Source organism: Sciurus carolinensis, chromosome 1 (genome assembly GCF_902686445.1).
Source record: "Sciurus carolinensis chromosome 1, mSciCar1.2, whole genome shotgun sequence".
Lineage (NCBI taxonomy): Eukaryota > Metazoa > Chordata > Mammalia > Rodentia > Sciuridae > Sciurus > Sciurus carolinensis.
Window position 1 is genome coordinate 113410662 of NC_062213.1, and position 27747 is coordinate 113438408.

A 27747-nucleotide genomic window follows, 5' to 3' on the forward strand; every position below is an offset into this window, starting at 1 on the left:
TAGATCATCACATTAGGTACACTAAATCATTAGATTTGAGGATGGTTGATTTAATGGTTACAGTCTGCAATGACCTGCATGTGCAGCAGCTCCATCCATTAGTATTAAGAATTGCCGTTGTATATCCCACCCGCATCCACCAAGGAACCAAAGACTTCCTGCACACTACTTTGTTTTGAATCCTCCAAATGTTATAGAAAGGTTAGCTCTTTAATAAATGAAATAATTGAATATATAACATATTATCTCTCATGGCTATGATGTCTCATAGGCATTAGTAAGGAATTTTAACTTTATTCATCTGTTAAGATAGGTTAAATTCTTTCTCCTCTGTATGTCATTAAGAAAGAAGCAATGTGGAATGACCTTTAGTCAGCTTTCCATTGCTATGAATAAATACCTGAAAAGTATAACATAGAGAAAGAAAATTTTATTTTGGTTCATAGTTTGAGAGGATTCAGTCCATGTTCTGATGACTCCAAGACAGAAACATTAAGGTGGAAGGACATGGTGGAGGAAAGCTGTCAACTCATGGCAGCTGGGAAATAGAGGGAAGACTGGGAGATAAACCCTTCCAGGGCACACCCCCAGTAACCCACTTCCTTCACCTAGGTTTCCCCTTCCCAGTAGTCCATTCTTCTATCAGTAGATCAATTTGCACCATTTATCCTATGAATAGTAGTTCATAATGATGCAATTCTAAAATTGCCTATCTAATTCTCAAAAGGTCCTGGTTTGAATGGAAAATGACAGATTCCCCCCATTTTACAGTATTTCTTACACAACTCTGGTCCCTTCCTCAACCAGTGGGGATGATTTCAGTTCCTATTCATGCCTTTCTTGTGGACCACTTGGTTCTACAAAAGAAGAAAGAGAAAAAAAAATTGCCAGCCACACACTTGCATAAATTATAAAAAATGGTAAACTTCCTCCTACCCTTTCACCTTCGGTATCTTCATCCTTCTCTCTCCTTTGCAACATTGCATTCTCCAACACAGGCTCCTTATCTAAAATATCAGGGACAGGTCAATATTCACTGTATGAATATTTTCATATAGAAACAGGCAGCATAATGCTTTTAGTGGTTGTGGTTATGAAGTCTGGTATAGTTTATTGTTTTTAGTGAAGAGGAAGTTTGGGTCTTACTGCTCACCAAGGTGGGACTATCAAAATGAAAGATACCTCAGTCCAAAACACCTATTAAATGCCTACCATGTGGCCTACTTTGGGTAACACAAAAATGACAGACACATTGTTCTTGATCTCAAAAAACTCATGGTCTAATAATGGAGAAGAACAGAGCAATAATTATATGGTATGCTAAAAGTATGTGCTACCAAAGAACTACCAATTTGTGTGCTACTAAGAGGATGTGAAGGTGCAGTGGGAGAACAGACTTGGGATTAAACCAGGATCTGTAGCTTGGGGATGGTTTTATAGAAGAGATGACAGAGTAGGTAGGGTATGAACTGAGTTTTGAACAAAGTGAAAGTGTCAATCAATATGAGGGTCCTTGTGTCACTTCTGTTGAAGGAAGTAGATAATATTATGTTGACCATCTTGTACTGTAACAAAAATATTACTTCTTTCCGTGAACTCTGCATTATGTAGATTAAGACTTTTAGTTTTTTTGATAAAGAAAATGAATTGACAGTTCACGATTCTTATGAGTCATAATTTTCCAATTTGTTGATATACCTTCAAACACAGTTTTGAAAAGTCATTATAAAGCTCTCTGGCCTTTTCCCTGCAAAATAAACTTATTTCTTTTAGTGCATTATCAGAGATCTTAATTTTCTTTTTTTTAGAAATATCACCCTTTTATTTTTTTCTTCTCAGTTCAGTCATTGTGTGGTTGCTACCCACATACTTGTGTATTTTGCACTTAGAATTGCAGTATACTTATATATAAAGGTATGGATGGTCCCCAAATTCTATTCTTAATTATTTGTACCTCTGTCATGCTTACAATAAAGTGCCACAGAGCACTCAGCAATACAGTTGAGTGAAACACTTCATTCCAGCTTTACAGTTGCTGTGTTACTGTCACTCCCCAATCTGTTTCTCCTCCTGATGGTTGCTGTCTATCTTCTATTTACGCTAGTTTCTGTTTTCTCTCTACATTTCCTCTCATGTCAGTGTCGCTCCAGTGATTTCCAGATTGCCCTCTGTATTATGGTCATCCATGTCTGTTATCTGTCTGGTTGGATTACGGAATCACCCTTACCCCCATTCTTGACATTTCTCACTTACTCTTCTCTGCCCTTATCTAATCCTCAAGCAAGTCCAACAGACTCCAGTTAAATAATGTCTTTACCTGATACTCCTCTTCTGGTCTCTTTTTTCTTACCATGTTACCAGTTCCCTCATACTAACCTTACCTCCAAACCCATGTCCATCTGTAACTGGTCCACATTGGCACCAGTTTACCTTTTCTAAAATAGGCAACTCCTTTGGTAAAACGCCACCAGCAACGATAAAATTTATGTATCATAGAGTGGATCTTGCTGCCTTTTGGTTTTATTTTCTAGTATCCTTCTTTAAGCATAACACTTGTGTAGAGAAGCAGTGCAGAGCTCTGAGGTTAGAATGTCTAAGTTTGAATTTTGGTTCTGGAACTTGTTAGCTCTGTGATCTTGGACAAATCATTTACTTCTTGTCATTCTCCTCATTTATGATATGGGAATAGTAATTGGACCTAATGTAGAGGACTGTTATATGAATTAAATGAAACACTCAGAGCAGTGTCTATCATACGGGAAGGGTTAAATATGTATTAGTTATTCTTAGACTCCATCTTTAGATAATATTGAGAGATGGAAAGGTAACAGAATTAAATGGTACATTTAAAAAAATAAATGACCTAAAACCACATGTCAAGTTGAACAATTAGGAAAAACATCTCTGTCTTTGCTTCTTTTTTCCAAGCCATAGTAAATTAATGCTCAGGACTTGGTATAAGATGTAAGTCATTCTGAACATCCTCAGAACCACAGTTTACAACACTACGTAAACAGTGTTATGAAATTATCATTTTGTTCTCAACCCTGGATTTTTTTTTCTAACTTAGGGTAGAAATTTAGCTTCAGGAGAGGTTGGATTTTTCCCAAGTGATGCCGTCAAGCCTTCCCCATGTGTAAGTATTAGTATTTTATTTCTTTTTTGTTTTGTTTGACTTTTGACACTATGATTAATTGGGCAGAAATATACAAAGAAAGGATACTGGTCAGGTTGCTCTGTAGCTTTATTAATATTTTCTGAAGGGATCTTATTATTTGCAATACCATTTTAAACCACTGTCAGAAAATATTTTAAAATGTTAATTATATGCAAGAGACAAATTTAGCTTAGAAGAATTTACAGAATTAAGTGGTAAGGTCTAAGCTATTCCCTCTCAATTTTGCTGCAGGAAGAATTTACTTTCAGCTGATATATTGGAAAGCATGCTAGGAAGTGAAAAGTCACAAATTCTTCAATCAAATCTCTAAATACATTTTCTATACTTTAGTATATCATTATTTATTTATTTACTATCATAATGAAAATTTCTGAATACATCAAATACACATAAAAGGAGAATGAATCACTACTCAATGTAGGTGACTATAACATAAAATTACTCTTGTGATTTATGATATTGATAAATTTCTGTTTGGAGTGATATGATTTTAATATAACAATATTTAGGGTGGAGATTTTCACAAAAAAAATTTTGAAGTTATTGAATCCAAAGTAAATGAATATTTTTACTAATATGATAGAGTTGATTACTTGAAAAAAGAAAACCCTCAAAACTCTTCTTAAACTATCTTTCCTGCTATATTTGAATTGTGCCTATATTTCTAAATTGGACATTATTTTTCATATTACAAATATGAGGAGCATACCTGTAATCCCAGTAGCTCCAGATGCTGAGGCAGAAGGATTACAAGTTCAAAACCAGCCACAGAAACTTAGCAAGGTTCTGAGCAACTTTGTGAGATTCTTTCTCTAAATAAAACTTATTTAAACAAACAAAAGGACTGGAATGTGGCTCAGTGCTTAAGTACTTGTGGGTTCAATTCCCAATACTAGTAAAAGAAATAAAAATAAAAAAGTGAGCGTCTGCCACCCTTGATTTCTGAAGGTAGTCTATAAAATACTTTACTGCATTCATTTAGGTTTAATTATTTTAAAAATAAGCATTTGTTATTCTTGTGGTTCTATGATCTAATGTCACATTTAAAAAATCTTGCATAATGTTATAATGTTGAATGATTGGTGAAGTTTGATACTTCTCTAATTAGATAAGAAAAAATGATTATTTAGCTAGTTGTCTGTCATTTGTGTGATAGAGATTCAGGCTTCCTATCTGTAAAGCAGTGATATGTATATACAGACATGTAGCAAGAGATAATGTATGCTAATATTAAGATATTTTGAATCTGGAGGCATCAAATCAAGAATATTAACCATTTTCATATAACAAGTGCTACCATCTGTTTATGACTTCTTGTATGTGGTATAAAAGAAGCATTTGAAGTTTTATTTTAGAGATAGTCTTATATAAAGTGAGTATTTCAAAATAATTGTTGAATGAATGAACAAAGGAGTACAAAGGCAAATGCAAGTCCCTGGCTATATATAGGCAATGAATAATGCTAGATACTAAGGAAATCAGCTTGTAGAATCCTATTGAATGATATTTGGTGACCCAATTAGTCAGTAGAAGGATAAATATGTTCAGAAAATTTTAAGATGATAGAGTTGCACAGTAGTGCACAAAACAACCAGCTAGATACAGTTGTTTTTAATAGCTTACAGTTAATAAATAGGTCTTGAAATTTTGCTGCTTACTTGATTCCATTATTCATGTTGATTGTAGAGAATACTGAGTGAAGGTAAGTAGAAAGCAGAAAGACTGAAGGGGTGATAGGTTGAAAGGGTTTGAAATGTGGTATTGCTTTTGATTCTGGAAGATACTGTTTATCAGGGGTTCATGAGTAGTGTTCAGAATTCTTCATATGCTACACCTGTCTTCTCACAAATTCTGAGGTGTACAGTTAGGTACCTACAACTGGGGGAAGCACAGGAGGTACATAAGTGAGATACTTTCATTTCCAGAAACATGTTTATTGGGGATAAAACCTGGAGCTACAGCAGGCTTTTTATTTCCTTTATTGGTTTGCACTGGTGAACTTGGGTATCTCTCTATGAATCCCGAAGCCCTCCATGGGTTAAAAAAAAAAAAAAAAAAAAAAAACACTACCCCACAAAAGAACATTTGCCTACCACAGTCTTGACCCCCCTAAGAATCACTATCCTTAAATTTAAAAATTCTCTGGAATTCATACTACCTCTGTAACCTGAATAATTCTAATCTGGAGACATATATTAAAATGATTCCACATTGATTGTTTCCCCAGAGAAAATACAAGTTCTGTTTGCATTGGAGTTTTCTTATACACAGCCCTCAAAGGAATTTTACAGATAAAGCCCTAGGGAACATACATTCACCATTTGGAATCATTAAATTTATGAGAAAACCACCTTGAGCTAAGGATAACAAAAATAATAAAAAATTGAACTGAACCCACAAATGCAGTAGATATTGGTATTACTAGATACTAAATTTAGAACTTTATGTTTAATATGGTTGAAGAAATTTTAAAAAGGGAATAAAAAATCTAAGGGAAGAACAAGACACTACCCAAATATCTGGACATATTTCAAAAAAACTCATAGTAATTGAGATGAAGGTCTTAATGGGAGTATTATATGCATATCAGACACACTTGTGGAGACAGAGAAAAATGTGAAGAAACTTCTCAGAACAATCCAAAGAGTTTTAAAATGGGAAAATATAGCAGAGAATGAAGTGATGAGATTCAAATACTCTGATGGAGGGAAAGATTAGAGACAATTGTGGTGAAGCAATATTTAAATAAGTAATGACTGAGAACTTTCCAGTATCTATGATTAAACTAATCTTAAGAATCAAAAAGAATATATGAAAATTAAGCAACCCCTGACATATCTTACTGAAACTTCAGAACATTAAAGACAAAATATTAAATCTAACCTGAGAAAAGACAGAGTACTTGTTAAGGATTCATGATTATATTAACAGATGACAAAAGCTGTAATGGAAACAAAGAGTTTCTACCTTGGGGAAAAGTTGAGTAGCTCCTGTTGTGCCAGTCCTCTTTCAGATAACAGCTGTAAAATATGAACAAAATATAAAAACAAAAAAAACCATCTGAAGGTATTGACTAGGAAAATTGACTCTGGGAAGAGGGAATGATATTGGGTGAATTTCCTGGTTTTGAGGCTAGCTTGAGGGTAAGGTCTGGGTTGTAGAATTCAACTATGCTAAAATTCAGTTAGAAACCTTAGGGTATCTCCAACTTGAAGAACCAAGTCTAGAGTTTGAAACAACCACAACAACTGGAAAGGGAGATAGGAAATGTTAGAAAGAAAGGAGACAAGAGATAGAGAACCTCAAATTCTGTGTATAAATTCTGTCTGAGTCTCTGATTGGTGCAGTATAAACAACACAGCCCAGACTGAAAGAACTAAACTGAGAATTCACCAGCCTTTTAACACGGGAGACATAGAGTCTGCATTTGAAGTTCAACCAGGTTAACTGCCTGCTTTTAGAAAAACTGTACTCTTTGCAGGAATACAACAGAATGTAGATCTTCAATTTGAGAAACAGCATGTATTCAGATCATCCCAGATACAATCCAAAATTAACCATACTCAAGAAATAAGAAAACATGAACCATACTCAAACAAACCAAGAAACAAACAAAAACCAAAAACAATGAACTGAGAGATCTACATTAAGATGTCCCAAATGATGGACTTAGAAGGAAAGGATTTTAAAAGTAGCTTAGGATACAAAGGAAAATATGTTCATAATGAGTTGAATGAAAAGGAAACTTCAGTAGAGAAATAGGAACTATAAGAAAGTACCAAAGGGAGATTCTAGAATGTGAAACTACAATATTTGAAATTATAAGAATAATGTGTTGAAAAGTTTTAAGAAAAAATTGTTATTAACTTAGAAACTTAACTCCCCTAAATAATGATATTTCTAGCCAAATACAGATACTGTTCAATCTAACTTTATAAGATGTACTTTAGGAATAAAAATGTATCATTATATATGTGCTTTTAAATACATATTTGTGTTTTTATGTGTGCATGCACTATGGTTGAAGCAAGGTTAAGGCTATCCAGCATGCACTATCCCAATAAAATGTTTTTTAATGAAATGATTTGTCAGTAGTAGTAGTTTAGCAATGTAAACTGTCTATAGTGAAAGCAGAAAATGGAATTAGGGAATAATAGTAACTATGTACTTAAAGATGAGAGAGTAGCCAGAAGGAAATCATTTGTAGTCTTAAATATGAAGCATCTCTAAATAAAAAGATTAGGACCATACCCTGATTGTGAGGATCAGAGATTAGAAGGTAGTCCTGGATCCTCACGTATCAGAATATACCCAGGAAAAGAGACAAAGCTCCAGTAGGACACTTCAGAATGGAGCAGATTCAGTTATCTGTTCTGCTGTAGAATTTCATGGCACCCATACAGTTTTGGGATTTCCAGCATTTGACTAGCCAGAGGAGTCTACAACCTTTATATGTTGAAGTTCTTTGTCCCTACCCTGTACTCCATGGAGTGAGAAGTTGGTTTAGGGATAATCATACATTAAACATTTTAAAAATACAAAGAAGGCAAGGGAAGAAGGAAATAGTTTTCCATCAGATTTCAGAAGTCACATACATCTTATGAAAAGGGAAGCTGCTGAAAATCAATTTCTATATACAAAGCCAAAATGATATAAGAAAACATTTGCAAGATTACGGTGGGTTTTTTATCTTCAGAAATTGTTGCATATCATGATTTTACAAAGTGCTAATGTTAAAAATGTTCTCCATTGGCTAAAATATTTAAATATTAATAACTATAGGGATGTTTTGATCAAAAGTTATTTGTTTTTAATGTATAACTTTTAACCTGGAAGGGCAAAATAATACCAGTCCATTATGAAAACTGTCATATAACTAGAGGCCTTCACATTGTCCAGATCTCTGAAATTCTATGGTTTAACTATTACAAGTGAAGGTAACAGTATTTTTAATCACTCTCTATGACAAAGCCTTGGAATACCATGGGATATATATGTCAAAGACTCAGATCATTCATGAAACTTTTCTGAACACAAGACTATCTATGCTCTGTCTTCTCAGGAACTTAGAGATTTGTTCCCTCTATATAGAATGAATTTTCTTATTTATGAATATTTGTTTAACTTCTCTGGCTTTATTAATTTTCTAGTTCTTTGTTCTAGTTGCCATCAGCAGCTAGAACATTTTTTTTCATTTGGATAGAAAATGTAAGACTTTTCTCTTTTGCAAAGCTCTATCTGAGAAAAGGTGAAAATGGATATTTTCCATGATATTTTCCTGAATAAAAGGTTTTCCAGCTGATAGATTTTAAAATCAGATTTTAGAATTTGTTACATAATAGAATCTACATCCAGTGTATATTATTTATTTTGCATGTTTTCTTAATGTGAGAGTGAAGTGCTATTTGATTTCCTTAATAACATTTTCATTTTAGTTTTCTATGATAGGATTAAATTGCCTTGATAATAAATATTGAAAGTTTCTAGTTCATATTTTCCTGCTATCTCTCCCCTTGGAGGTACAGCAGCAATAAAATGAATGAAAGAATGAATTAAAGTGAAATGAATTATTTTCTACTTATCTGACATATACTATGATTCATTCTGTATAAAATTGCCAATGGATAGCTCTAGGACTGTGCTACTTAAGGGTTTTATAGAGCTGAGTCAGCTGAACTGAATTAATGATTGATTTCTAAAAGCTTCCCTTAAGTAAACTTAATCTATTTTTGCCTTTTTATACCCTAGGTGCCCAAACCAGTAGATTATTCTTGCCAACCTTGGTAAGTATTAAAAATGTTTATGTAGCTAAGTTGAAATACCATACCCTTAGCTTGAGGATGCCTTAAATGTGGGGGCAGTAAACCATGTTCCATTTCCATTTGTTCTTGCTAAAGGTATTTTCAGATGTAACAAAACATCATAATAAATCCATATTTTGCCGACATTTCTGTATCTTTATCACAGAGTGGTGTGTGTGTATGTGTGAGCGTGTGTAAGCACACATGTACATGAATGTACTTCACTGTCAATGAAAAGTTTATAACAGCCACTAAAGAAATGGGGCAAGGCTGGGGTTGTGGCTCAGTGGTAGAGCACTTGCCTAGCATGTGTGAGGCACTGGGTTTGATTCTCAGCACCACATATAAATAAATAAAATAAAGGTCCATCAACAACTAAAAAAGTATTTTTTTAAAAAAGGAATGGAGCATAGGTAAATATGTGTCTTGTATTTTAAGGTTCCTTATCTTTTAATTCCTAACCAAATTTTTTTTCTAATGGAAAAAATAATGTAATTGCACTGTCAAAACTAAAACAGAATAAATTAAATGACATGGAGCAAAAAAAAATAGAAGATAGATTTCATGAAGCAGAGAGAAAAATATGAATTTTTTCCACTGTATGAAACTAAGAATTATTTCAAAAAGCATAGTAGATTCTAAAAATACAATTTGCCATATAAGGGAGCAGTAAAATATGACCACATGTCTTCGGGTGTAGGAAGCGGGGTACTTACTACCACTTGGAGGCTGGGCAGTATAATTAACAGAACCACATATTAGCAGTTATTATTTTTTAGATATCTTAAATATAAAAAAATACACAGGATCTGGAATAGTTATGATCATCATCATAACAATTAAGAGGTACTGAGTACTTAGTACATACTACATGTTCTATTTAATTTTGTTTTTCTAACATTCATATATGGTTATTATTTTTATTATTATGGATGAAGAAAGGTTAAGACTATCCAGGTTATGCCATCTGCACATTGCTATACAGCCTCTCAAAATATAAAACATGAGCATAGTGCTCATTTTTTATTTGTTTCCCTGAATGTTTTTTGATTCCTCTTAAAATGACTGTGTTTTCTCTTTCCTGATGTTTAAGTATATGCATACAAATGAGAGATCAGGATACATGCATAAATGAGCTATCCTGAGAGTATACAAGTCCTAGTACACTTGGGAGTGTAGACACCACCTGAGTTGTCTGATATTTTTTAAACATTCTGATTATTTTCTGTGTTATAACCAAAATGTGGGAAATGCCAGTCTACTTTGCAAAGCCTGGGAATCCATTGCCCAAGGTATGGGATTCTTCCCCTCATACCTTCTGCCCCTCTCAGCAACCACTTCTGCCTTCTTAGTCATGATCTGCCTTCTCTGCTGTACCCCTCTGGGCCTCAAGCAGCACTGAGTTTGCTGAAGACATTGTGATAGGACTGGGAAAGCCAAGTTTACCTGACTTGAAACAATTTCCAGGTCTTAGTTTCTATGTAATTGAAAACCATAGTCCTGACAGGAATTAAATGTGGACACTAGAGCTAATAGTATGGACAAACGAAAAACATCAAGATCAGATAAAAATCATAGAAGTATAATGATTGAAGCCCTTCTTTTTCTTCCTCCAATTTTTCATGTAACTTTCATAACCTTAGATAAATACTAATGTTGCAGACACAGAGATTTTATGAAATAAGCTTAATTAGGTATGTGGGAATGAATTAGGACTCTTTGTTTTAAAATGCACCCTTGCCAATATGTAAAATTCTATTGAAAATATGACCAGTTAGGATAGTATTATTCCTTATGATAAAAAAATCAAGATGTTCAGACAAAGGAAAAGCCTTAAAATAGGAAGAAATAAAGATATTTCACAGTAGAATTTAAAGTCACTTTCCTCCCCTCCCTTGAGCAACCTGGGCAGTTTATTCAAACTAAGCAGGTAGTTTTGTGTGAAATGTCTTCTGCTAGGGAACAAAATGATCAACCACACCAGAAAATGGAACCTTCAATTTTAGAAATACTAAACTGTTTAGAGAAAATTACACTGAATGATGGCATGGTAGTTCTCAAGTCACTGAGACGTTGAATACTACCAACTATATTATGTGCTCATTATTTCCACATTTAAAGGAGGTTGTTTGAACAGGGTAACTTTTGTCTCTTATATAGGCCATGAAATGAAATGGGAAATCAAGGTGATTATCTTCAATAATCTATGTTTTTAGGGTGTCAAAAAGCAAGGACAAGGCATGGGCCTAAAAACTGGAGAATTATTTGAAAATCTGTATGGAGAACAGGAGATAAATACCAAGGTCCCTACTCCATTTTCATAAATGTGAGCCTTAGGAGTGTTAGATCCCATGTGTCCACTTGGAGGAAGCTGAAGGTTGAGTTTCTAAGCCAAGGAAGAGGAACATTCAGAATCCAGGAAAGGAGAATAAGGGAAGTCTCAAGACCACAGTTATTCAGCAGGGTTAGAGGGGAAGCAAAAAAGTGGAGAGGTTCAAAAGAAGGGGAAAAAGTCAGGAGAGTGTGAGGTGTTGAAAATGTATTATTAAGGGGTTTATTTGGAGAATTTGGAATTCACTTGTGATAGCCATAAAAAAATCAACCACTGAGCCACATTCCCAGCCCTTTTTTAATATTTTATTTAGAGATAGGGTCTTGCTAAGTTGCTGAGGCTGGCTTTGAACTTGTGATCCTCCTGCCTCAGCCTCCCAACCAGCTAGGATTATAGTCGTGTGCTATGTGGCCCAACTTACATAAGCAAGTAGTAGTGAGAATAACAGAGTGGAGAGTACAATGGGATGGTCAGGAAGACCCCCCTCTCTAAACCTGAAGGAATTGTGTTGCTGGAGGGTGTGTTTCCAGACAAAAGCATAGTTTGTGAATTAAAAGGGAGCTAGATGAATTCCTGAACCTGAAAGAAGGCTTAAGACAGAGATGAAGGGTGTTGTAAGAGATAAGCTTGAAGAGGTAGGCATGAATCGTATCACACTAGCTCCTGTGGTTCACGGGTTGTTATAATAACTTAAGGTACTATCAGTGTAAAATGCCTTCAAGTCCCCTTTGTGACTTGATGGAAATCTAACACACCCTCCTTCAATACACTTTTGTTGAATGCCTTTGTGCATTTAAAATAAATAGTGTAGATTAGATATGAATATTTAGTTACATGATTCTATGTGTAAATCAGAATTTTCTAGAGTATTAAGTCATAAATAGCTTTGAAAGAGAACAAAACAATTTTTTTTCTTTAATTTCTATTGTTCAAAATCTCTGCTGTATTTTTCCAGTCAATATAATGCCTGTATTTGATGTGAGGGGGTCATTTAAGAATATTTTAACATTATATTTGGACATTTTATTATGATAGTTTTTGTTATTATGGACTTTGGGTATGTTTAAGGATTACAGTCTAGGGAAAATTGAATTCTGGGTTTGAAAACTAACTTTTTAAAGTAAGTGTTACACACTGTTACTAATTTCTTAAGAAAATTAGTTATCAAAATTGTGAACTAAAGACACTCCAAGGCGATGTCATAGTGTGCATAGAAAAGGTGAAGAGAACATGTGTGTGTGTGTGCATGTGTGTGTCTTCTGCAGGGCAAGACTTTTTCCACTTGTTCCTTAACTCCCCACAACTATCTTTGTGTTCCAAAGCCTACTGGATCCTCTTCTTGTCCTATTTATTTATTTCGTAAATATTTACTAGGTGATTACTGTGTTTTAGGCACCACTCACTTTGCTGTGGTTAGTTTTGTAGAACATTTGTGTTTGGACATATTAAAGGACTTTTCCAAATTATTTTTAAGCAGTATAATTTATATAGAAGTAAGAACAAATCCGATCTGCTACTAAATTAAAATCCTGACAGATACATATTTTTAGCCTCTGTTTTCTTTCAGGTACATTAGCCAAATTTTCCATGTTATTGTTTCTTACAGGTATGCTGGAGCAATGGAAAGATTGCAGGCAGAGACTGAACTTATTAATAGGGTAAATAGTACTTACCTTGTGAGGCACAGGACCAAAGAGTCAGGAGAATATGCAATTAGCATTAAGTAAGTAGGACAAGTACTTTTACAGAAATAGATTTCCTGTTTTCATAATTGCATAGACCATCTGACATGTATAACACTGAAGTTGAAAACCAAGGTTCTAATTGCAGCAGAAATAATGCATCTATCAAGACAGTTCATTAATACTTGAAAATATCTGTTAGAGAAACAGTAATAAGTGTTATGGGCTGCTAATTGGCATATTAGATTCCTTTCATAACATTATATTTTATTGACTTGATGTGTGTATATTTCTAATAGATTCTAAGTATATATTATTAGGTTTTGTCTTATTTTTTTCTGCATTCTCAAACTAAACTTTATAAATTAAGCATTATCATTAGACAAGTTCATCCCCACCCCTCTGTACTTCAAATATTGGTTGTATCTTCAACCAATCTAGTAAATATATTTTGTTAATTAGCTGTCACCATTGTATTGGCATAGTTATATATTTTGTCTGCAGAATTAATTCTTATAATGTTATTGGGGCATGCCCTCTGGTAATTATTGATTTTTACTGATTAAAAACACATTTATATTCATAAGTTATTCATTGCCCATAGGTATAATAATGAAGCAAAGCACATCAAGATTTTAACAAGAGATGGCTTTTTTCACATTGCAGAAAATAGAAAATTTAAAAGTTTAATGGTAAGCATCGATTATTTCTTTTCAATCTGTGATCCCTATTTTTCTGTTGTTAGAAAGGTCAGTTTAATTCTATAGTTTCTTGGAAATTTTGCTCACTGGAAATTACTTAAAGAGAATCATAGTATAGTTTTGTAACAAAATTCTAAAATGTCTGACTTCAAGAACTCCAACTAAGTTTTGTAAAAATTGTTCAAATCGTATTTTTTCACTGTAAACTAAGTTTGCAAGTTTTGGATAGTATTTTAGAGTCTATACTAGTTATGACTCTTAAAGTAACAACAAATTAATGAATCAACTTTCAGTTATTAGTGTGGGTTTTGGTGTGTATTTGAATGACATGCAGCAAACTTTTAATATGCTCTTCTTCCTTCTTCCTTCCTTTGCCTCTATTTCTTCATTCACCCAGAAGAATATTATAAATTATGACACAAAGAGTTGTAATAAATAAAATGTCACTCATATTTAAGTTCATTTCATACAAGATGTAAAGTCAAATAGAAAATTCTTTGTGAATATTTTCTACTCTTCTAAATTTTCTGTTCAGTGACTCTCATTCATTATCTTGAACAATGAAGCATTAATATGGTAACTTTTTTTACAACAATACAATTGGTATTTCATTGGAATATTTATGTCCTACAAAATATATTTAAATGGAAATAGTGTATTGTCACCTTATTTCAAATGAGCAAGGATTATTTGATTAATTCCCACAATTGAAAAAAATACATAATTTAATAATTTTATTAGCATATAAGAATATTGCATATATGGCATATGTAATGCATATATATCATTAGTTATACATTGCTAACAATAAATAAAAGTTCATATTTCTTAAAAATGGTCTCAAGTCTATTTCTCAAGTCTGGTAGCTCACTAAGAAAATGAATAATTTGGAAATAGAACATAAGATGCATTTGTAGCTATTAAGAACATTCAGTAACATTGAGAAGGACCACTCATTGATTGAACCATCAGTCAAATGATACATACCACATCTTTCCGGAAAACATCAGAAAGCACTTTGCAGATGTTAACATTAAAGTTAAAACTGAGCGTAAGTGAGCCTGACAAAAGACGCTGACTTGAATGCCTTAGCTGAAAATTTAGAGTAGCTTCAGGACAGTGACCAGTATTTTAAAGAAATTGAAACGTTTTAAGTTGAAAGAAAAAGAAGACATCCTCTATGGACATAAATATCACATTTTAAATTCAGAAGCTAAGACGAGCAACATGGTCATGTCCTAGAAAAGTAAACTCTGTCAATTTGGTAACCAAGATCCAGGCAACCTGCCTGCTGGAGTAACTTACATTCCTTTGGAACAAGCAAGCTGTGCAGAGAGAACTGGACCAGTGGAGGTTTTTCATAAGATAAAAACCTAGGAGGGAGGTGGCAAGTGGATGCACAAATAACGAAGGACAGACACGGCTGAGACATGATGAAAGCATGCACGGGGCTCTCCACATCTCTGCAAGACATGCCAGTGTGAGCTTTCACCTGCAGAACTTCCTTGGATGGTAATGAGGCTGCTCCACAGTATTATAGTTAATATGGCACTTAAAAATATGCTGCAGGGCGAAAGATGACTTCCAGCCTTCCATGCTTTGGAAGTATGGAAAGGAACTCCCATCAGAGGAGACAAGCAGAGAGGATGAAAGAAATAGCCACTGGAAAGGGCCAGTCAACTTAGCTTTGTATCACTTGGTTCAGCTCTAGGAAGTTCTTCGGTGATGAAGGTCAGGTGTGAAAATCCAGTAATCCCACAGCCACCTGGATGGGTAGAGAGATCCTTGAGTTCCTGTCTACATGTAAAGCTGTGATTATAGTAAAAACAATCATGATCTGACTTCAGATCATTGGTACCAGTGAGCATTAAAGTTTTTACCTCAGTGTTTTAGAAAAGAAATTAAGAATATTTGTCTTAGAGATGAAATAAACTCTTATAAAGCAAATCTCAGAAATGCCACTGTTAAAGACACATACATATATTTTTTCAAAACTTTTATACCTGGGGATCTTTTCCAGAGAAGCACATAACACAGTGGATTCAAGAGAGAGAGAAATTAAGCAAAGCTACAAGTGAGACTGAAAAATAGTAAAAGATGTAATTGTGAAAAGAAAGGATAAGGAGCTGAGAAGTTTCAGTATCAGAAAAGTCCTTTGGCAGGTATAGCAAATAAGTATGAAAATTGCTGAAAAGGCTCCTGAACTAGGCTGCGGCTCCCCCTTTTTTTTGTTTCTGTTCATTCATTGAACAAATTTATACGAGCCTTTTCTATGTGAAATCACTGTGTTTTTGGAGAATCCAGAAATGACTTGACTCATCTAAAAAAGCTTACAAATTAATAAATACATTTGTACCAAGAACCTCACAATAGTACCATCCTTTGGACATACACTGGGAAATTGGGGATACTTGGTCAGAAGGGGGGGCTAATACTTCAGTAAACAGTCTCTTTGAAAGGAGAGGTTAAGAGGTAGAGGGGCTTCTTAAAAATCACAATCATATAACCTCTAACCTCATGTTTAGATCCCTCTGAAAGTATTTGTTTCAAATAATGCAGTTTCCATTACAGGTTAAGAAGAGGTCTGAAGATTCCAATTGTTTCTTAAGAATAGTTCAGTGACCCATTATCATTGGTGTTAAAGTTGTGTTCTACCTATGAATCACAATGGGGCCTGAAGTAAATTTTTATTTGGAAACACAAAACAGGCACTGGCGCTTATTTTAAATCAGCTAGTTCATCAAAGAGAAGGCAGGCTGTAGGTGGTTGGGACCAAACCTTTTTCCCCTTGGGTTTCAATAGCTTGGTTAATCAAAATCTTTGTGTTTCTTAATCATTAAATTCAAATCCTAAATGAATTTCTGTATCCAGATTACAAGGCATTAATTTTGTTCTAATTTTCATGTATGCCAGACCATCCATGTCCAAATGCTGTTTATAAACCATCTCCATTGCCTGTTTCCTTGGTAATTGCAATGACTGGCTCTCACTCATTATTTTTTTTCAGAGAGACTTGCATTGTTGACACTGCTGTGTCAGTGTGAGATAAGGAAAGCTTAGCGATTTCTTTTGTTTAGAGTCGCCTTATTTACTTGTTGTACCTGAAGGTCAATGACTGCTAAAGCAGGGGTGGATTAGACTAAAGTACAGAAAGCATAAAGGCATGGATTGGAAAAGATCCATGGTGGCAGTACTTAATTCTACTCAGGGACACGTAGGAAGATTTGCCCTCAGAAGACTGAAAATGGAACTAAAATATCTTCTATGCTTAGCGAAGTGTTAAAGAGTGTCTTGGAGCTTACTAAAACTGCATGACCCCAAGCCTTGGAAAAGTCATTTTTTCTTCTGTAAAATGTAGAGGTGGGTTGAGTATTAAATGATCACCAAATCCTTTTTTCAGTATGATAATTCTATAGTTTCTAGCCAACTTTATATGAACATTAGTGAATAGTAATTCATAATAAAATACATAAAATTCATATTGCTGCCAATGAGATTAAATGGAAGTTCAAAGCTATTGTCTTATTATTCATTTCAGATTTATTTTTATATTGCCAAAGCAAATAACACATTTTACTCAATTTAAATATTAAGACTAAGAGAACAATTCTCTGGTATCATTTGTATCAGCAACATGATATATAGATGTACTGTTCTTTAAGAGATCTTTTTTAAAAGACAAATTTTTCTTTGTCTTTAAAAAACATTTACAGAAATATTCATCACTAAGTCGAATTTAATTCCTGACTTAGCCTTAGCAAACTACATTAAAAATTACCACAATACAAATGCCATTTTCTGATGGTTGAAACTACTTTGAAGATACAGACTACTCTCTGTTGCTTTATTTCTTTTTCTCTCTTTTTAAAAGTTGATCAGATTCCACATTTCTTTGTTTCATCAAGCATCTGCATTATCTGGGCCAAAGGAAGGAAGAAAGTTAAAGAAGTTAAGAAAGTTACCATGTGTGTTAGGCGCTAGCATCTGAGAAAGCAAAATTCCCGGCACATTATGGACTCTTAACAAATATCACTTCCCTTTGCCTCCCCTCTTTTTTGGTTTTTATATTTTCATTTGCCAGATCCTACTTGCTAATAATAGGATACAGTTAAAAGCTCAAACTTTGGAGACAGACACCAGCTTTGTGACCTTTCACAAATCAGTTAGCCTCACTGAGATCTGAGCATCAGTGGGAATGAGGCCCACCTCATAAGGTTATTGAGTGAAGATTACAGGGGAGCCTGTGAGGGCCCGGCTTACGGGATGGTGGCAGCTGTTGACACTATCCACATGTATCAGTACTGTATGTATATTTCCTTATAGCCTGTGAAATGGTTTGTTATCTCCATTTTACAGGTATCAGGATTAAAAAAAAGTCTCCATTTGCTTTAGCCAGAGCTTTAGACAAACGTTACTGCTTTTACTTTATGAAGGTGGATATTTTTGTTTGTTTGTTTTTACTTTGTTACCTTTGTGTATGTTCCCAGCCTGACTACCTAAAATGATACTTCCCCATTTTTCTCTGTTGAAATTTTACTTGTTCTTCAGTTTAATTCAAGGTGCCTTCATCTTGAAGCCTTTTCTCATTCTCCCCATTGGACACACCACAGGAAGTTCTCTCTGTGCCCTTGAGTTCCCACTTCCTCCTCTAGAATGAGACTTCTAGAGAGTGGAGCCCTGTCTTTATAGTCTTTGTGACCCCTGACACTCCCAACACAGAAGAACCTGCAACATATCTGAGTTTAGTCATAAATAATAAATCATTGGTGATTCTCTTTTTGTTCTTTTGGGTGATTTTTGACCCAATTGATTTGTTTTAGGAACTGAGAAAATAACCACTGAATGGAAGTATTGAGTCAATCAACAGTGTGATTTTTAGGAGAAATGAGATGCTTTCCCACTAATTTTTAAAGGTGTAATAATAGAAGCACCAAATAATTAGGTTAAAAGTGAATTTGCTCTTATTTTCATTTCATATATTTATAAAAGCTTTATAGTACTCATCTAATGATAAGATGCATTTTTCGTTATGAATGAATGATTATTCAGTTCTGGTTTATAGTAGAGGGATTCAGATTTGTGTAGAATTTATGAAATCAATATGCAGAAAGAAATTTCCTAAAGTTTTAGTCTGAAAAATGGTGGGTGATTATGACATTGGAATTGGCTGTGTTTAAGGCAAATTATTTCTAAGCAAAAATTGGAAAAATCATGTTATTGATTCCTGTGAGTACCAGGTGATATATAGAGCTATGATAGGTACCAATACTTTATCATAAACCAGAAACAATGTCAAGTAGCATTTTTGCATTATCAACTGGTATTTACCATGGAAAAATGCATCTAGTGTCAAGTGTGTTTTTCTGCCATGTTGATAGAAATGCAAGAAAGTAGAAATTGCTATATGCTAAGCAAGCAGCTGTTCCTTTTATTTTTGTTTAGAACAGCAAGTATTCCATAAATAAGAGCAATAATTACTACTCTGAAATTGAGGTTTAGTATGGTTTCTTTTCATTTACCACATCTGACTGAAGACTAGAAAGAGATTCTATAGCCATGAAGAACAATAGAGACTAAGTCCTATGATAAATGTCCTGAATAACAAGGACAACTCCTAGGTAGGTGTGTGTACATCCAGACAGTGACAAAAGATCATCATTCACTGACTGCTCCATAGGTATGAAGAACTTAGCATTAAACTGATCATCCTTACATTGTATATAATTATGTGTTAAGGAGTATGTGTTTGAGAACAGATGTATCTTTACGAAAAAATAATCTTTGATTCTTTTCCCTAAAGGAACTTGTGGAGTACTACAAGCATCATTCTCTTAAAGAAGGGTTCAGAACCTTAGATACGACTCTACAGTTTCCATACAAGGAGCCAGAACATTCAGCTGGACAGAGGGGTAATAGAGCAGGCAACAGCTGTGAGTATCATAATTGAGAATACGATTTGCTGTCACTGAAGGGTTGGAGGCAAAATTGCATTAAACATCTTCATTCTAAACTTTGAAATATAACCAATTAATATGCTAATGTAATGAGCAAGGACTTTTTTCTGGAACTAAGCAGAATCAGAGGGACCAACAGGTTTATGTACGTGTCTAGTTATAGGTCTTCTTGCCAAATTCAAAATTATGTTTGCATTAAAATAGCCAAAATGTAAGGGTATGTTAATGTGTAAAAGTTTTATGCTATTCTTCAAATTTTATATTAGCCAGACATTTTAGTTTACACCTAATGTTGGTGGTTATAATGCTGTTTGAAGAACAGTATTTAAGCAAAACTGGCTTACAGCTCTCCTCACCAGGCTAGTATCCCCATTGTGCTTAATGGTCCCATTTCAATGACTACCTTCAGGATATTGAAATGGCTAGTGTATTTTCCTGAATGGCAGTTTTTCTAAAACTACATATGAGCTATTACTTTCAGAAAGATCTTCATGCCACAACTAACTACAAAAGATTAGCACACAACAAAAACATGTCATGGTTCAAATGTGAGTCCTTATCAAAACCCTTTCCCCCTGGTGACATAATCTTACTGGTGATAGATGTGCCATGTAAAGAGAACTTTGTGATGAAAAATGTGGAGAAAAAAGTGTGCTTTCAGGCCCTTGTTTTGATCATTTTTAAAAAAATAAATAAATCTGTTTTAAGGGAGAAATGAAAACAATTTTATTACTCTTAGAATCTTTAGCCTAAGCAAAACTGGAATATCTAGGGAAACTTGAAAAAAGAATTTGCAACTGTTTAATATAATTTTGAATTTATTTTTTCCCCTAAAAGCAGACACTAAAAGGGAAACAGGTATGCTTAGAGTTCCAACAACATCAGTAAAATTTCATACACTTCAATATAAGTAAACATGCAAGTAATATGTCATATCAACTGACAAGTTTTTTCTTATTTGAATAGCTCAATAGCTATTTTCCCCACAGTGATCAGCAACACAAGCCCAAGACTGCACAGTGAAAGTAGTAGGAACACACTTTATGTTGAGACTCTAAACAAATTTAAAATTTCATCTATTTTTTAGCCCAATATTACTCAACTTATTTTAGATTGTCATACATTCTATAACTTTTGCTCATTCAAAGCTTCCATTTGCTTATGGAAGTTTTCCCTAAAAAACAGCTTTTCTACAAATTTCCTTAAAGTCTGTCAAGGTTCTGACTTCTCCCCACTGCGAGAAAGAGAATTTTCCATGTTTTTTCTTTGCCTTCCCAGCAGCAGACACAATGCAACTCACTGAGGAGGTCAGTTCTACCCAGTTCTATTTGAGTTGTTCTCTTAGTTCTAGGGCCCAGTGGGGGAGAGGTGGGCAACCAGGGAGGACAGCGTCCATATTAGGTAGGAAGGCTGTTAACCTATCTATGTCTGGTCCACTGCAGGCCCTTAGTTAGAGCTTGGCACATGCTTATGTTCAGAGAACATTGTCCAGCAATTATATTGCCTAACTTCACAATTTTGTCATTAGTATTTAATGGAGTATTTAGTACTCAAACTTGTTTTGCAACTAGGAAAGGAATTATAGACTTTTTTACTTTTTAAATCACAGCCAAAGGAATAAATTTGACTATCCATGCTAGCTTACAGGGACATTTTTTAAAAGAGAATATGAGTTTAAACATCTGTACCCTATCTTTTCAGCAATGAAAACAATTTTATGATTAAGAAAGGAAGGCAAGTCACTCATTAAAAATTTAATGTAAGTTATATATAGAAAAAATTGATAAATAAAACAAAATATAATTCAACAGATCTATAGATAGAGAGACAGACAGATAACAAACACCTTACACAGATAAGGCATTGTTCTGCTCTTTGTATATAGCAGTTAAGAAGTAGAAGTCCCTGCCTTTATGCAGCTTAGATTTTGATGGGGAAATTCAGGCAAGTCTTGGTTAGAGGAATTAGATTTTTTTTTTTTAATTATAAAGAGTAATTCAGAACAGACATGGTGGTGCATGCCTGTAATACCAGCAGTTTGGGAGGCTGAGGAAGAAGGATTGCAAGTTCAAAGCCAGCCTCAGCAACTTAGCAAGTCCCTCAGCATCTCAGTGAGACCATGTCTCAAAAATTTTAAAAAGGCCATGGCTGTGGCTCAGTAGTTAAGTGCCCCTGGGTTCAATCCCTGGTACTATTTAAAAAAAAAAAGGAGTGATTCAGAAAGATGGCACTCCTTCACTATTCCTGAAAGAAATGAAGGGATAAGCCATCAGCAACAATAACACAGTAGCTAACTTTCCAAAATTATTTATTCATGAACATGAAACAGAATTATAATTTCAGATCAAACACCTACTACTCCAATGTTTTATTTACTTTATGATAACTCTATGTAAAATGGGAAAATGATCCTGAGAATTCATTGAGGTGCTTCATATAAAGCACTTAGCATAGTGCCTGTACATGGTACATACTCCATAGAAGTTATCACTGATTCTACCACCCCTACTGCCACTACTGCTACTCAACCTTCTAAGGCATCAGTGTTTCTCTGTGTTTCTAAGACTTGAATAAATTTATAAATTGTAACTTTCAGAGCATTTTTTTCTTCACTTTTATGATTTTAAAAAATTTGCCTTGCTTATTTTATACCAAGTCTTGATTTAGGGTTAACCTTTACTGAAAACAGTACTTATGTTTGTTTTTTTTTTTTTTTTTTTTTTGCGATACAGGGAATTGGACCCAAGGCCTTGTGCTTGTGGGGCAAGCACTCTAACAACTGAGCTATATCCCCAGTCCTCTACTTATGATTTTATGCTTGCTTTGTATCCCAGAAAGTAGCAGAGAGAAAATGCTACAATTTCTCTAGAGGAAGACTATGAGCCTGTCTTTATAGTCCTTACCTATTATTTTTGCAATCTTTAATTCATATAGTCATCTTGGAAAAGAGGTCTCAGTGCAATATAGAAGCTGCTTACTTCTGGGCTGGTCAAGATTGGCATGTTTTTGTAACAGTTTTGTGGTCTGTAAAGTTAAATAGGATTATGATGGAACTACCTCAAACCCTTGAAAAATAACATGTAAATAGATATTGATTAGAATTAAGCATCCAGAGTATAGTATTTCTCGGTTAGCCGCCCATTATAGGCTGACTCTAAGACTGTGTCCCAGGGTGATGGAATTTTTTTTTTTTTTTAACCTTTGGAATGCTCTAAGAGTATTTCCAAAAAAGAAGAGAACAAAGATGGAACTCAGTGATCTCAGTGAGCTGTTGTACTTCCCTAAATCCTATAGTGGCTCCACAGAAGATGTTCTATGGATTTGTGGAAGAAGTTCTTTATTTTCTAAAAGGATCCTAGAAAATCTGCTTTAGATTGCTTTAGGTGAATGTGTAGGGCTTATATATTTGAAGGAAAATATATTGACATGTGCCTTTCTTGCTTTTTAGTGAGCACTTAATTATTTTCAGTTCTACTCCTGAGTATCTACCGGCCTTATCTTAGGCAAGCCAGTTAGCCAGTTGGGCCTCAGCTTTCCCAGCCAATAAATAAGGAATGAGATTAGAGATTTTATTATGTTCTTTGACAAATTGCCTTCTAAATGGTTTCTTTCTTTGTATGCACAAGAAAAGGAAGTAAAGTATAATATTAATAGACCATTACAGAAGGAAAAGTTGCACACTTAGCTATTTTGTGACCCAAAAGCACACCTTAACTATTTTCCCAAGTTTATATTTATGCAGAATTAATTGGCTCTCAGAGAAGACCTACATAATTTTTAAAACTTTCACTATCATGATACTTAAGTAACATCAAAATATCTTTCATAAGAACTTACTAATTATAAAAGTAAAAATACTAACACCTTAACCAAGTGATCAATAGTGACATCACCAGTAATGGGACAAATAAATTTCATATACTTCTTAATAGGATGCTTCAAGGAAGATACACCATCATTTTGGTGGTATTCCTGCTCCAAAAATGCATGATTTGTGTCTAATCATGAGGAAACATCAGCCAAATGGAAATTGAAGGACATTTACAAATAACTATATTCTTTAAAAATGTCAAGGTCATTAAAGGCAAAGAGTGACAAATTATTTCACATTGAAGAGATATGACAACCATATATAGCATGTTATGTCCTAGATTGAATTATGGAGGAAAAAATTATATATAACACCCATTTATAAGCATACATATATTTGCATATCACACACACATATATTAAAAGGACAGGAGTAAGACAATTTAGCAAAATTTGTGTAAACTCTATGAAATAACTCCTGTATCAGTGCAATTTTCTACTTTGGATAATTGGACTGTGGTTTTATAAGAGAATGTCTTTGTTTATAAACACATTAATGTATTTAGCAGTAAGTGGAATTGTGTCTGCATTTTATTCTCAAATGGGTCAGGAAAAAACAGATTGATAAATCAAACGTTATAAAATGTTAACATTTTGAGAATCTGCATGAAATGTACAGAGATTTTATATGTTATCCTTTCTCCTTTATGTTGAATTATTTCAGCATGAAAAAGTTTTATATGTGGAAATGATCCTATCTGCTGGCTATGTCTACAAAATTGGAAGAAAGTGACAGTGTCCTCCTTTTCACCTGCTCCAGGTGCAGAGGGACTTGGTCACTAATTTCGGAGCATTTAAATAACAATATGTGCTGAGTAGATTCTATTTAAAGACTTCTGTTCCTCACTGTGACCCTATTGCACTTGCTTATGCATTCACTCATTTCCTTTATCCAAAAATTATCATTTAACATCTACCATGTGCTCTGCGCTGGATGCTAGAGTTATAATACTGAATGACACAGACAATATGGGGAATAGCAACAGAGAAGTAATTTATATTTAACCAAAGATTTTGATAAGTCTGGTGGAGATGAAGAACAAGTTCAAGAGTTTGACAAAAGAGCTCATCTAACCTGAGGGATCAGAGAAAGACTTTGAAGAATGTCATTCAGGCTAAATTTAATGATCTATAAGGATGGCAGGGTACAAGGGTGGGCCATGGGGAAACTCCACAGTGTTGTAGCTTGTGCAACAGCTCTATTACAGGGAAGAAATATATATTGAATTTGAGAAGGAGTAAATGTTTTGGGAACAGCATGAATGAATTCTGATATTTCTGGTGGGAATATTCTCAAGTTTTATAAGCAGCAAGTAACAGAACTAACTTAGATCTCTGGTTTCTCCAAGGAGTGGATAAGAGAGAAAGCCATGAGTAGAAAGGAAATGAGTTAGCTGCTCACTAAAGAAATTTGTGAGAAGTTTGCAGGTAGTTTGGGCAAGGATTGAGAGTGACAATGGAGGAGGACAGTGGGAAGACACGAATACATTCTAGAAGTTGAACTGATTGGATAAAGGAGTTGAGGTAGAAGTATTACAAATATAATATTAATCTTGGACAGTTGGCAGATGGTGAATTCAGCCATTGATTGACTAGGAGGCAGAAGAGATAGAGCAGGTTTAAAGGAGAAGGCAATCGGTTTTGCATGAGTTTAGGTACTTGCAGATGCTCAATGGTTCAATAAACTGTTGGCACCAAGGAGAGTGGTCTCATTGAAGATAGATTTCTATGAATGACTACTATTTTATTTTATAGTTTGCATGAAATATAGTAATTTGAGAATTATAGTTGTTTGCATATAGGTTAAATGATTTCTTCTGGTATATTATTTGTGGAGCCCTTAGGGCCAGGCTCCTTTGCTTTTCATTCTCAACTGCATTTTTCACAGTACCCAGAAGGTGCTGAGTAACTGAGATCAGAACCTAAGACCCAGGGAAGGCATAGCAAGCATTGGAGTGCCAAGTGCAGTTAAAATAGAAAGCACAGGACGATGAGTGGATTTGAAAACAAATGGAGATCACCATGTTCCTTTTGGTGTGATGACAAATATTTTAGCAATTCTTAAAAAATCAACAAAGGTTTCCTTGAGATCATACAAATAATGACCTTGCAAGAAGTCAGAGCCAGAGCCTGGCCTGCCTCTTCCTGGGTAGATCTATAATTCCACTCGTTAGTTAATAGCCATCAACAGGAGACTTAACGCTTCATTTTTAGCCATTGTTTTTAACAGAAACTTGGACTTGGAGAATTTGTGTCATTCATACTTATTTTATCTGAAAATAAAAGAATACAGTATTCTTATTCCTGATAATTCCTGATACATCCTGATAATTTAACTACTACTTATTTATTGCTGTTTATTATTCTTTCATTCAAGCTTCTCAAATATACACTTAATAGTTTCAGTGTTTAATCATTTTAATTAAACATATTGATGTTAATGTACCTTTATTTTCTAATTTTGTTGTTTTAGCCTCAGTCTCAGATGACTTTTTTCCTTAGTCATGTGTTTTTGATTTAATCCAATTTTATTCTCGTTACCTAAATATTAGTTTTAATCTTGTATTAGTTTCCTAGGACTACTGTAAAAACTATCAGAGTATGTTAGAACAACAGAAACTCATGGTTCTGGAGGCCAGAAGTTCAAAAATCCAAGTGCGGGCACGGTTAGCACCTTCAAAGGCCATGAAGGAGAACTTGCACCATATCTCTCCCCTAGCCTCTGGAGAACAGCTGGAAATCCTGGGTATTGGGCATATAGACCCATCAGTCTGCCTGGTCTTTACCTTGCCTTTCTGTATCTGCCCTTCTCTTAGAAAGGCATTTAGCATTCCATTTAGGTCCTACCGTAAACAGGATGATTTTATCTTGTGATCTTTAACTTCTACCAAGGCCCTTTTCTCAAATACAGCCCTATTCACAGACTGAGTGGAAATATCTTTATGAGGGGGGAGTCTGTCAACACAGCCCAGTCTCATGGTGTTGTGTTTTAACTTCTCTAAAATTTTCCATTCCCATTTTAATTTCTCTTTTTTTTTTTAACAAAATTATGAGAGGTCTTGGCATTGATTGGGCAACTCTCAATGGAAGTTACAAGAGCAACAGTGCTTGAAATCTGTCAGGAGTGTTCAGTGGATTACTGCTTTCCCATGGTGAAATACCTTATCTTCCTCAGAAGAAGCCCTGAGCCAGTGCAGGTTTCCAAGCAGTACCTGCATGGCCATTTGTCTGAAACACTGCCTTACACATATGATAAAGAATAAGAGAACCTAAGTATCTCATTTGATGATGGAACAATTCAATGATTAACCTGTTACATATATTAGATTAACGTCTCCAGTGTAGTATTACATGAACCTCTAGTTCCTCAGGAAGCACCATGAAAAAGATCTCTTTGTCAAACAAATATGCAAAAATTGCTATTTGTATGATATCTTTCTGGGAAAATGACAGTTTCCCTAGTTTATTTTATCATACAATACTACCTCATAGTAATATGCTCATGGTATGCACCATAAGAGTCAGTAGGTGTGGAGTACTCAGAACAGCATCTGTCATGCAGAAAGAGTTAGATGCCTGGGCTCCTGTGATCATTATCGCTGCTTCTGCCTGCTTCCGCATACGCCCCACTATGGCCCTGAGTGAGACGTTGCATTCATCTCATCTGACAATTTGTACTGCATTTATGAAGTCATCCTGCTTTCCCTTGGTGCTTGGGATTCCACTCCCATTTCCTGGGCTTCAACCCTGCTCTCCCAGTGTGCACACTCCTCTATGGGCTGTGGTAGTTACAACATTGCTGCTGTTTTTATCTTTTTTCCCCAACATGCCTGTAATGGCCACACAACTTTCAGTACTCGGGCAGCTGATCAACTAAAACTGTACATCTTAATTATTAGATCATGCTGGGCCCACCTTTTTTATTTACTTACTTTGAGAGCTTTACTGGTTACTATAAAGCATTTTCATCCTGAGTCTGATGGCTTTAAAAATTAGTAACCAGTATCCAAGATCCCTTCGGAATATGGCATACCAATATAAATTGTACAGATTCAGACAACCTCATTCAAAACCATGTTTTTAATATTTCATAGCTCAAAAAGCAGTACTTAAGTTCTTAGTATTTCTCATCCTTTATACTGTCCATTCTCAGAAACCTTATATTCTTAGTTAAAAACTGATCTCAGGGTAGTTAATATCAGTAATGTTCCCCAATTGACTACAGTGTC

At 34.6% G+C, this 27747-nt stretch overlaps 1 protein-coding gene across 4 annotated transcripts in view; it reads left to right on the top strand.

The window, feature by feature from the left end:
* Positions 1–27747, top strand: part of Vav3 (vav guanine nucleotide exchange factor 3) — a 367327-nt gene that overhangs the window by 325276 nt on the left and 14304 nt on the right. For all 4 annotated transcript variants that reach the window (XM_047545972.1, XM_047545990.1, XM_047545982.1 and 1 more), the window contains 5 exons: positions 3071–3136; positions 8927–8961; positions 12918–13034; positions 13598–13685; positions 19495–19624. In XM_047545972.1, coding sequence (XP_047401928.1) covers positions 3071–3136; positions 8927–8961; positions 12918–13034; positions 13598–13685; positions 19495–19624 — 436 coding nt within the window. The remainder of the gene's footprint in view (positions 1–3070; positions 3137–8926; positions 8962–12917; positions 13035–13597; positions 13686–19494; positions 19625–27747) is intronic.